A 12,979-nucleotide genomic window follows, 5' to 3' on the forward strand; every position below is an offset into this window, starting at 1 on the left:
GTGGTTGAAGAGCTGGTTTAGTTGACTGGAGAGGAAGCTCAGGAGCAGGCCTCAGAACAGAAGCTGGAGCCTCTATGGGCTCGCGACAGTTCTCCCTGTGCAGTGCCTAAAAGTATTACCTTTTTTGTATAACAAAGCATAATATCAGATGACAACATGGCTACACAGGAAATGGCACAGATACTAGGTTATTATTGGCTGGGTAAAGTGTTTATAAACTCAACATCTTGTGATTGTTGCAGTATTTATCACTTGGAGCCGGGTGGTGCTTTTCTCCATCACCATGATATTAATAATAATGACTTGCCGGATGTGGGGGTATGGCTCAAACACTGGTGCCTGACTCCACATACGCGCCTTGATCCACAGTGCTCGTAGAGTTGGATGAAAAGTGCCTCAAACACACGATTGCAGTCAGGTCACTGTGCTGGGATTCTCCCTCCTGCAAAGTATTTGCAAAGGTATTGAGTAGCATTAGTGTAGTACAAGACATGATGTAATGGCTTGCCTTGCAGTATTGCTTGCTCAGAGTATTCATTTAGAATATATTTGTTTGTGAATGTGAGCTTAATTCAAATTGTATTCATGATTGTAATCGTGAAAATCTGTTGATTCTTGGTATTGTACGGATAATAAATTGTTGTGTTGGTAGATCTATAGTCTCCTGTGTGTACAAGGAAATATGAAAACAGGCAAGAGAGGAGATTTAACGCTGGTTATGTTGGCTGCCATTGTCATCTCCTTTATTTTACACAGATCAGATAGCATTGTTATCTCAATCAATGAATAATCTACACAATTTCTTCTGTATGACTGATTAAATAAACCCAATAACCAATAACCAAAATAAACCTTCAAATCAAATTCATTCATCTAATTACATTAATATAAATATTAAGTATAAATGTGACTCTTAACAGATATACTGTAGTAAATGATAACACTTTCAGTGGTGTTTAATGCCAAGTCTGTAGACCTACCCATTTTAATTACAGTAAATTACCCATACAAATTAGCAATTCATTATCTCAACTAAAACAATAATAGGTCTACTTTGAGAGTGAATAACAGTATCAAAACAGGCACCATCAAAATGGCCTACATTTAAACAACACTTTATCCGTCCTACACCATTATACATTGCTGTTCCAAGTGATATAAATGTGCTGGTTGTATAAAACACTAGTTAATCGTAAACTACTGTGGCATTCGGCGGTCGAGGAACCAATAAGATAAAGTTTAGTTAAAGAACTAGTGACAAGTTGCCAACGCCACCCCAGGAATTTCACCTGGAGAGTTAGATTAACCTAAGTTAAAGCACACAAGTTTGTTTACTAATGAAAGCTTGAGACTGGGTCCAGCATACAAATTCAATTCCTTTTAATAAATATATATAATCTTTAAACATGACTTCTCAATAAAATATGTTCACACAAACACACACACAAAATACACAAAAAGGGAAGAGCAAATAACTAAATGGGGTTTAAATCAGGGTTAAATCGCTTCAACCCACAACTTAAACAACCCCAATAAATGCAAACCAAAAGAAAACTAACAAAGAAATTAAATCAAAAGTAATGGAGATTTATCCAAACTGATAAATCCAAATGAATAAGTAAAGCAATTGAGCCAAACCAAAATAACTAAGAAAACGAATAAAACCAAAACAAACATGCAAAGCAACCCACAAAACACAAATAATATCAATAAGATCAGTTAGAAGTCGGTTAAATGAATAGATTAAGATAATGAGACTGAGGATGAGGCAGCAATCACCATACTCGGTGGCAGGTACAGCACAGTAGGAGATGCAGGGTAGGATGGATGTGTTGGCTATATAAACCAGTGGACTAAACAGCAGCCGGCCAACAGCAGCGTGAAGAGGGGGGGGGGGGGGCGTGCTGGCAGAAACCGCCCACACACACGTCAACCCTGCCATAGAAAAATACATTTGTTCTAGAGGCTGAACACTTGAGTTGGCGTAATCTTATCCACATACCGTCAGGAGTTGAATGAACATCAAAGGGGAGGAAGGGGATCACTTGTACCGAGCAGCACAATTACAAGTGCAACTCGATCAATCAGCTGATCGCCCCCCGCTGCAACAGGTAGAGAAGGAAAACACTCGCACGCCCTACAACTAGGGTCGATACGGGAGAGGGAAGACCCGGCCAATGAACTGCCTGAGGGATGGAAGCCAATGTTGAGGACTTGTGCAAAGTTTAGAAGGTACACAGATGCACACAACTACTACATACCAAACAACGGCGAGCTGCACGATCCAGCTAAAAGGCGATCAGGTTCGGTGATAACAGGAGGCGGGGCAGCCAGGAGCTCCCAGGCAAGAGGGCTCCCAGTGCACAACCACTCACCTTTATAGGCAGCGCACCCAACAGTGATAGGCCGGTGTTACACCGAATTCTGCGACCCGTCGAAATGTGTGACCCCAGAGGGCGCTGTTGCACATTTTCTGCAACATGCACGAGTTTGAAGCTAGACTCGGAATGGGTACATTCGTTGGCTTTGTGGAATACCCCTCTGCCCTATGAAGTGACATCATGCCCATACAATCATCAAAACATTTTTGAGATCTGTTTTAAAACAGTTTGTCTTTTTGACACATAAAAACTAACCTTTTTTATAAAATGTCATCAACTTATTCATCAACAAGTCATTGGATATATTAATACCAGAAAATAATGAAGAAAAAATTATATATATAGACTGGGAATCGAACCCCAGTCCCAACGGCGTGCATATCCTCTCCACACAGCGGCGGCGTAGCTTCTCCACACGTTCATTTCACACGTTGTTATCCTTCTCCAGGGAATCCTGGCACTATCCACTCGCCATAATAGGGTCTCGGCCCGAGGTGTCACTTCCATGAGGGCCCAGTGGGGGCTCGACGCGCGTGCCGACATAAGCGCACAGGGACGCCAAGCGTGTCTTAACACCTAGCGGGCTGTTTGAGTTTATGGACGGACATTTGTCAGGGTCAGGGAGTCATGTTTTGTGGCACATGGTGGGAAATAACTAATTAGGCCTGTGCCGCACTTCTGCCAGAGCTGTCCATGTGTTGTACCAGGTGTTAACGTGTGACACTCGATGTATATGCGCCGGTTCAACTTTGACAAACAATCAAAGTATTTGTGCAGTGCATACACATGCATATAAACACACTAAGACAGACAGACAGACACACGGACACACACACAGACACACGGACACACACACACACACACACACACACACACACACACACACACACACACACACACACACACACACACACACACACACACACACACACACACGGACACACGGACACACGGACACACAGACACACACACACACACACATACTCTAACACACACACAGACATACACACACACACACACACACACACACACACACACACACACACACACACACACACACACACACACACACACACACACACACACACACACACACACACACACACACACACACACACACACAAACATACACACACTTTTCTCATGGCACGTTGATGGATAATGGTAGTACTAGTTTGTTGTGGGTCTATTTGCCACGCGCAAGAACGAGATCGGATCCACCGTGGGAACTTGTCCCCAAAACCGTTCTCATGGGAAGGCGTCAGACTTTTATTGTGTGTTAGAATTCCTAGCCTACTTCACAAGAACGCGTGCAGGGTGGGGTGGGGGTGCGGGGGTCTCACACGCGCGCGTTGTACGACTCTAAACCTATAGGTATTTCTTTTCAGAAGGGAGGAATGGAATAGCCTCTGAGCTTTTCCATGAACGGTGTATAGGAAAGAGCCAATAAATCCATTGTTTAAAGAGCGTTGTTGAGTACGTTCAACATGTCCAGTACCTGTCTGTCCGTTTGTTCCCCTGGCCCTGAACCTCAGTCACACCAGCACGGGCCAGTAAAACCCTCGTGCCACGAGGCCATGGGGGTCTCAGACTGGCGCGGGTGAGTTTTATGTTTCCTTCATATGTAAATAATTGTGACACTTCAAAGTTTCGTCGTCGTCCACCCCCCCCCCTCACAGACTCCCTCTGCACCACCGTATCCATAACAATGGACGCATGCCTTCACACCATGGGCTGCCCGACCTGCACGTGCTCGCGGATTAACTAAGATAAGACATCTTGTAGGGAGGGAAGACGATGATGATGGTTGATGGTGAGATGGAAATGTGTCACATCTCATTCATCTAAACAATTCCAAAAAAAAAACGTAGGAAGATAGAAATGGGAACAATGGATATAAATATATATAGATATAAGTCCTACATGTCTCTAAATATTGAGATAAAATGGTGTTTCAACGGTATGTTAACAATCTCCTGACATAACATCCAATATCATCTGCTATAGCAGCTGTACTTCATCATCTCTGTGTGAAGTGTGTTCTAATAAAAGCTTGGTGTGACGCCACCAAAAAAACCTGAGGTTTGTGGGCGGGGCCTCCTGACGTGCTGTCCTGTCGGCTTTAAAAGCTGTTGCTGCTCAATGGAGGTCACTCACTCACATCTCTGTCCGATACGGACACAAGCAGCGGAACTACCACTGCATGACCGCTAAGATGAAACTGCTTCAAGAAACACGAGAGGCTAAAATTAATAGAAAGGTAAATGTTGACCCATCGTTCATTTCAATAGTTATAACTTGTTAATGAATGGGTGTGTTGAGAAATGTATCCCACAATTTATTTGGAGGGTATAGGCTTTGTAAAAGTTGTTGTTTTGATGAAATATTTCAACTTATCATCCTCCCTTTTCTCTCTCAGCTCCTCAAGCCACAAGTGGAGAGACGGCGCAGGGAACGAATGAACCGTAGTCTGGAGGGCTTGAGACACCTCTTGCTTCAAGAAAAGGTAAAGGATTATACTATGGCTTCTATTCACATGTGTGAGAAGAATACAACGTGTTGTTTGCTTCTTTCTATCGGTTTGGCATCGATTATTAAGTTTCTCTCTCTCTCTCTCTTTGAATCAGGGTGGCGCGCAGAGGCGAATTGAGAAAGCGGAGATTCTGGAGCACACGGTGTTCTTTCTGCGCAACGTCACAACCGAGGGAACAAGCAAGAGAGAAGGATGCCAGTTGGGCAACAACGGCTTCAAAGACGGCGTCTCGGCCTGCATGCAGAGAGCTGTGCGTTATCTGGGCCAGCAGGAGGAGGGGCTGCGGCCAGAGGCCACGCTAGACGCAGCGCTCGTCGCTGGCTTCGTCTCCTCGCGCCCGGCGAGTCTCACGTACACCGCTAAACCGTGCTCCTCGTCGCCTCAAACGAACAAGTTGCTATCCATCCGCCAGCTGATCAAGTCGAGGCACGGAGAGTCGACGCGAGGTGACCCAATGGGTGAGGTGGCTGTGTCTCATCGATCGCCGGTTCAGCACGCTTCCCCCCCGCTGAGACCGAACCAAGCCGTGGCCCAGTCCCTCTCCCGGTCCGGTTCGTCGCTCTGGAGACCATGGCCCTGAAACATCGGGACCAAAACATCACAAGCCGAATAAGAAAATACTTGAACTTAAAATGACTGCAAATGCTGCTTTCCCATATCAAGATTTAATATATGCCGCCCGCGTTGTTTTTGACAGTTTGTCCAAGAGAAATGTCCCCAAAGTGTTGTAAACACTGGTCCCTTGGTTCATGTTTGTATTTGATCGTACATGTGCTACTAATGTAAAGGGGTTATACACTTTATACAGCATACGCTGTGTCTGCACAGGCCAAATGTTTCAGTTGCCATATTTATCAATTTGCACATAATTTATTTATAATGTTTACTTTGTCGAAGAAAATAAAACAAAAAACGAACCAAATGTCATTCATTGTGTCTTGCAACGAGGCACGCGCCTTTCTTTTTTCTGACGAGCGTGTGAAGTGTGCGCTCGTGCGCTCACAGCTCAGGTGTGAACTCTGGATATGAGAGGGGCCGATGAGACAGGCTTTTCTCACGAGCTTCAAAGGAAGTCTATGCGGTGTTGTTCACACTAGCAGAGGATCTCTACACGACAGAAGAACTGTTTTGGGTTGTAAATCCCCTTTGGCTCCGGAGGCTAACGCCTGCAAAACTAAAGTTAATGGCGAATCAGAACACTAGCAATCTTTAAGATGAGGAAGCAAAACAGCTAGAATTGCATTAAAGAAATACGGGCCTGCTCATGAAGGCACGTTTAAAGTTAATTATTTGTCTAATCATTTATTAAAATAACAATAACAGACACATAGCAGCCGATTCTAAATCAGGCAAACGTCTGCAGTGCTCATTCGGCCTACTACATGTGTCTTTTTAGCCTTCTATCTACATACAACAGCAACGGCAACAAATCATTTTGATTGGCATATTATGTTGTTGGGACAACATGTGTAGCGGCGCTTTATTTTCTGGCTACTGTAGGCTATATGAATTTACATTTTAACAACTAGAACATTTCTTTGCGTCATTTTACGAGTGTCCGGCTACGACGTGTGAACGTGTGAACTGCTGTCTTCAAAGCAGTCGTTTTTAACCACGTATTCATTTTAACACGTAATAAAGTGCAAATACGCGCGGTTCTCCCATTTTGTCTCCTTGTGAACGAGAGGAAAACGTTCTCCCACGACCCAGGAGCATTTGGTAAACTAGCCCAGACGAAAGAAAAGCACAAACCGAAATGTATGAATATTAGGGGAAGCTCTCAATGCATTTAACCCTAAAAAGTGAATGAGTCTGCGTCAAATAGCAATAGGATATTGATTGACATACGTACATACATAGATATAGATAGATACGTGTACGTACATACATACATACATACATACATACATACATACATACATACATACATACATACATACATACATACATACATACATACATACATACATACATACATGTATGTATGTATGTATGTATGTATGTATGTATGTATGTATGTATGTATGTATGTATGTATGTATGTATGTATGTATGTATGTATATACATACATACATACATACATACATACATACATACATACATACATACATACATACATACATACACACACACACATACACACACACACACACACACACACACACACACACACACACACACACACACACACACACACACACACACACACACACACACACATACATGCACGCACGCACGCACGCACGCACGCACGTAGGTAGGTAGGTAGGTACATACATACATACATACATACATACATACATACATACATACATACATACATACATACATACATACATACAGACATGTACATGTACATGTATTTAATAACGTTTACATTTCATTAAGATTACCTTTACAAAAATCCGAATCCAACCAAGTCAAAAAGAGGAGGTCCCCTGGGGGCGGTGAGCACGCGTCCTCCCAATAACACTTCTTTCTGAACTCTTTATGTAGGCCTATTGAAATGGCGGTGAGAAAAGCTATTTTATGTTCTGCAGACACCAACCCCCTGGGGTAGGGGCACGCGCCTTGGCGAGGGGACAACGTCCGAATCCAACACGTGTCAGCAAGTCATGTGCATAATAACACGGAGTGGGTCTGCATAACAAACGATTTCACACCCGTTCCGTTTACACCTAATTATATGGAAATCCCTTTCTCTGAATTTTGACCAAGTTAATTTAAAGCTACAGTTTTCTATTCAAATGTTGAGACAATGTAGCCTGTATAGGCCATATAGTTTCGTAATTCTGTCAAATAATGAATGAAGAACACAGCCTTTTGAACACTCTCCACTTGAAATATCGGACATTGTGAAAGATCGCCGGAGATGTGCCATGAAACGGCATCAATCTAAATCTGTAGCTCCTCCGAATATTATTTTGATATCGCGTTGGGATTGTTGGGATGTTTGATAAAGTGACCAAAAATGTGTGCTTCGAATGTGAAAACAGCCAATTCATGAACAGCCGTTTACAATAGCGGCCCGATTGTCTTTCAGCGGCGCTGCTTTGCAGGAGACAGCGAAGTGTGCCCCTGGGAACGTCCAGGTGATCCGAACCCACGGAACGACGGACCAATTCTAACAGGTCATAAACTGCAAATGCAGCCACACGCTCTCTGTCCCCACGAGAACAATCTCTAAAATATCTTCCCACGACATGTGTGTGAGAGAGTTATTTCAAATAAACAAACCGTGTAACGAAAATGTCGCCTACGCCGTTAGAGAGCGTTCAGGTAGGCCTAACACTTAGGCTCATAAAGGCGTTTCATTTGGGGTTTGTTCAATTTTGAGCTAAACTAATTAACGAACAAACATATTAATATAAATTACACAAAATAAACACATAGGGCCTACATAAATACAGGTAAAATATGTAAAACTGGATTATAAAACGGGGAAACTGAAAGTTTACTAAACGTCCCTATAGAAACCATCAGGTATTGTAAGGTGTATTTTTGGAAGGGTAGGAGATATAACAGAGAGTTAGGAAATATACCGAAAGGGAATGCATTAGGCAACATTATAGATGGAGGATTGGGTTGTTTAAATTATTTGGCACTATGAACGGCCCCATGCGTAAAGGTGTGCGTAATGTCCGTCAATATAATTTAATCAAATACGGTATTCACCCTAAAAAGACACCCGGGCTAGGTGTCTTGGTGTGAAATTATCCTCTATAATGCTGGTCTGCATTAGAGACAGAAGCGCTCGTGTGCTTGTGGGTGTTGGTGTGGATGGTTAGACACCATCCACCGTGATGCCAATACCAACACGCAGGCTAATAAAGTGAAGTGTGGATTTATTATTTCCCATGGGAACGAGCTTCTCTTCGTGTATGTCTGCTTGAACTGTCGACCGCTTAATTCGATCGATGAGTCGGGTTGATGTGACACCTTACGTCCGATGGAGTTTCAGAGGAAGGGAATGTTTCACGTTGGACATTGTTTGAAGGCAACGTTTTGTTGTTTGTTAATCCAATTAAAATGTCACCGTAGATAACATAGTCATGTTGGTTTTGGTGCTGAATGAAAATCATTTTGGGTCTGATTTAGGGAACAAGGATAAAGCTTAAAAATAGGCCTATATTATATTTTGATACAAAGTTGAAAACTATAGGAAGTTGCAGGCAAAAAGTGTCGAAACGGTTATCACAAAGTGTGTGTGAGTTAACGTAGAAGAACTGAAAGAACTGAGGTTAATAAGAATCCAGGTTAACACACAGGATAATTCATTTGTGCTTGTGAGATGGCATTATCTCGGTGACGTAGGCCTACCCATAAAGTGCGAATGTTTCCCTCTCTCCTAAATATTTCCCCATGACCACCAGGGCGCGTCTGTCACAACTGTCGTTTCGGCAGGCTTTGTTTAATTCAAATTAATTCACCACTGCCTACCTTGCTTATGTCATTAAAAGAGAAAAAGATTTCGACAAAGAATGAGGAAAACGTTTGTGCATCAATCATGCTCTCGTCGTTTTTTCGAAGGTAAAACATTCGTAAAGCATATGCGTTATTTTTTCGTCATTTCTAAATGTAATAACTTATGTAGGGGGGGGGGGGAGATTTCTTAACTCCTAAGGTATAAATTGATTACTGTCGAATAAATAGCCTACGTAGGGAAATAAGACAATTGATGCCAAACCGGAAGATGGCATGGTGGCATATTGACTGTAGAAGTCCAGTCGTTTGAAGGGTTATATCAAAGGGCCCGAGGTGTTGAGGCACGCTCTTCAACTTTGAACCTAGAGCACGCGCTCAGGACAAACGAACAGCGTCACTTGGGCGCGCGGGATCTCCCGGCGCGCCTGAACTGGAGGCGTCAGCTGTGGCGCGTGACTGGGGAACGTACGGAAGTCGAAATGTTGGATGAGAAAAACAAACTCTATTTTTATCTTGTTGAGGTGCAAAAGGCGGGGGCAATAGTCTTCGAACAAAAAAGCAGCTTTGGAGCAGCTGTCAGATTAGTTAGGACATTTTCATATATACTAATGTATTAGTGTATTATTTATTCATCATACAAACCCAAATATGCGCAATTACGACAATATAATCATATCATTATTATCCTTATTATATATAGGCCTACACATAAATAAATATAATATAGGCCTAATAACAAAATAATACACATCAGTCAGCGCATTTGTATAGCCTAAATTAAAAAGAGGCACAAGCAATCGTTTCATTGAGAATTTTTAATTTTTCTAAAAAACATAATAACATAGGCCTACAGCTCACCATAGGGAGATAATAAATTAGTGTGCAAAAAGACAGCATAAATATGGCCGGAGAACAGTTTCTTGAACAGTTTCTAGTTCATTATTTCTCGTTGACGACCGGGCGTCTCGTGGGATCCTTGAGGTCAGACGGCCAATAAGCAGGAGTTTGGCGCCTTGCTCAAGGATCTTTCATAGGTAGTATGAGGAGATTAAGGAGTGGACTCGAAGTCCGGTACAGTTTGGCTGGGTCTTAAAGAACCCCTGGCCGAACCCGAGCATCTTGGAAAAGTAATTAAAAGATCGGCTAATAGATCAGTCTGTTGGGGGGCGGCACTAGGGCCAGGGTCTCCATAGCGACTGGAACGAAGACAGGCTCGGGGCCGGGGATACTGTTGTCGCGGGCCGCTGTTGCGTCCTCTCCTGCGCGGGAACGGCTCCATTCGTTTGCTCGCCGACTCTCGCGCTTCTCTCGTGTCGTACGGGACACGGTTTTGGGTGAAGCGAAATCCCGCGGGCCTGGAGGGCCGACGACGAGGTCCGTGGCTGTCTGGGTCTGCGCACTGACTTCGAGCTGATTTTGTATTGTTTGGTGATGGAGGAAATGGCCTCGAGGCCGGCATAGTCAGAGCTGGAGAGGCGGACGGCCAGGGTGGTGTCAAAGTTCACGGCCTTCGGTAAACCTTTGCCCTGTGGTCCTAGGATACGTGTGGCCCTCTCCAGACAAGCGGAGAAGCCGTCTCGGAAAGAATTGCACCCGGCCGTGCCGCCGTCCCTCCGGCGGGCCCCCTCGGAGCTCCGGAGGAAGAGGACGGTGTGTTCCAGCACCTCGGCCTTCTCAGCTCTGCGCTGGTCGCCGCACTGAGGAAGAATGAAAAGGTTCCAGATTAGAGGAGGGAACATTCATAACTTCAAATGTATCATAGTAATAAAAAAATTCAGAATAATAAATAATGTATTTTCTCATATAGGCCTTTACTGATCTGTACCTGCTCTTGTGGCCCCTGCAGCAACAGGCTCCTCAGATGCTCGAGACTGCGGTTCATTCTCTCTCTACGACGCCGTTCCATCTGGGACTTGAAAAACTATCAGAAAGAGATCGGATATTAGGCACATGTAGGCTATTTGCAAGCACACATTTGATTTAACTCAAGAATGTAATCCAGTAATTCATCTTCTGTTGCTCATGATCAGTACCTTTTTGTCATTTGTCGCGTCCTCCATGTCATTCGATTTAGCCTTCGATATAGCCTTCGATTTTAGTGTAGTGGGAGCCAAGTCCGCTGCTGCTGGAGAATCTATCCAGTAAAATAGCAAAAAGTAATCTTAAATAAGTGACGACCTCTCCATGACACACAAGATTTCAGTGTTGCGTCTCCACGTGCCGGACTCCTACTTTAAGCCTTCAGCTCTGTGACGCGTTCTGTGGCTCCTCCCACCCAGGAGGTAGGGAGGCATGTTGTGGGTGTGGGTGTAATAACTATATAATACTATTGTAAAACTATAAAACTGTTAGTAGGGGCATAAACTAAAACTACTCTTACGCCATGCGTAAAAGGTAGCATTTCACTGAAAGTGGATGTATCTGTATTTGGCTTTTGAAATATATAGACGTTCAGATAACAATCTTAATATATTAGCAATGGAAAATTATTTATATCTTGAATTAGATATGCATTGTATTTTATATTGAGGATTATAGGATATCCAAGGATCGTTGGTTTCTAGTCTAATATAAATTATAAATCATGTAATTAAAGTCCATGAAATCCGAAACTCGATTAGCCTACAAATACTTATTTTCGTGTTACACACGTGTGAGTACAAGCCTAGGCTAACAGTAAATTCAATTCAAATTTATGTGTCCTGCCAAACTCCTTTTTTGCCCCGATTGATTAATTTAGTTAGGCATGATTGCTCCAACGCGGGCCTTCGGTTGCTTGCAAATCACCCGGACGGTCACATCCTTCTGTTAAACGTTAACACCCTCAGGATAAAGGGGGAGACGTTTTACTTAGCATCTCGGGGAGACAAAGGAGCAACGCGTGCCATTTGTGAATGAGCTCTTCCAGTGGACGGGTGGTGGTGTGGGCTTTGGCACATTGGGGTTCGACCATGCGCTCCCATCCATATGGAGGCGTGGGAAACCCGACTGAGAATCCGGATGCTTGTGTTATAATACGGACAAAACATCTGAATCCTGCTTCACCACCAGTGAAATATGGGCGCAAATAACAAGATCGATAAATCAATATATATGTTGGGACAATAAGATGCATTTACGCATGGCGCGTAAATGCATTGGCTTATTATCCAAACGTTAAACCTTTACATTGAAACATATGTCTTGGGGTTTTTGGGCAATTAAACGTTTTCGATCCTTTCTCTCGTCTCAAGACAAAAGTAATGAACTTGAATGAATAGTAATACGTTAATAGCCAACATTTTAAAAAAATGAGTAAAATGAAGAACCATTCATTGAAGGCACCCAGTGCAACTTTATGTAAACATTCAATGAAAAATAAACATTCAATTTCTAGTCTTTTTTACACGTAGTAAGTTTCAATAACTCCATACCATTACATATCGACATTCAAGGAGCAAAGATGAGAGGTCGTTGTGTGGTGAGAACTGATAGAAAATCGTAAACAACAACAATCGCCGGTGGGGAGAAGCCATTTTTCCATTGACTGGAAGCCTGCTTTATTTATTGTAGGTTACAAAAAATAAAGAAAATGGCGGCATTGTTGTTGTTATCGATTTTGTATCAGTTCTCACCACACAACGACGTCTCATCTTTGCT

At 43.1% G+C, this 12,979-nt stretch overlaps 2 protein-coding genes across 2 annotated transcripts; one reads left to right on the top strand and one right to left on the bottom strand.

Moving 5' to 3' along the window:
• Positions 1 to 4,512: 4,512 nt before the first annotated feature.
• LOC132467843 (transcription factor HES-7-like) lies at positions 4,513 to 5,933 on the top strand. Its single transcript, XM_060065405.1, is given in 3 exon segments — positions 4,513 to 4,641; positions 4,801 to 5,031; positions 5,033 to 5,933. Coding segments are annotated over 3 exon segments (750 nt in total). The 5' UTR covers positions 4,513 to 4,584; the 3' UTR covers positions 5,495 to 5,933.
• Positions 5,934 to 10,146: 4,213 nt separating this feature from the next.
• Positions 10,147 to 12,670, bottom strand: her7 (hairy and enhancer of split related-7). The gene is made up of 3 exons (XM_060066070.1): positions 11,374 to 12,670; positions 11,166 to 11,261; positions 10,147 to 11,037 (listed from the first exon to the last, which is right to left on the bottom strand). Exons 1-3 carry the CDS (start codon positions 11,398 to 11,400, stop codon positions 10,513 to 10,515), a joined length of 648 nt encoding a protein of 215 aa, XP_059922053.1. The 5' UTR covers positions 11,401 to 12,670; the 3' UTR covers positions 10,147 to 10,512.
• Between the last annotated feature and the right edge of the window lie 309 nt (positions 12,671 to 12,979).

The sequence above is a fragment of the Gadus macrocephalus genome, chromosome 11, assembly GCF_031168955.1.
Source record: "Gadus macrocephalus chromosome 11, ASM3116895v1".
Taxonomy (NCBI): Eukaryota; Metazoa; Chordata; class Actinopteri; order Gadiformes; family Gadidae; genus Gadus; species Gadus macrocephalus.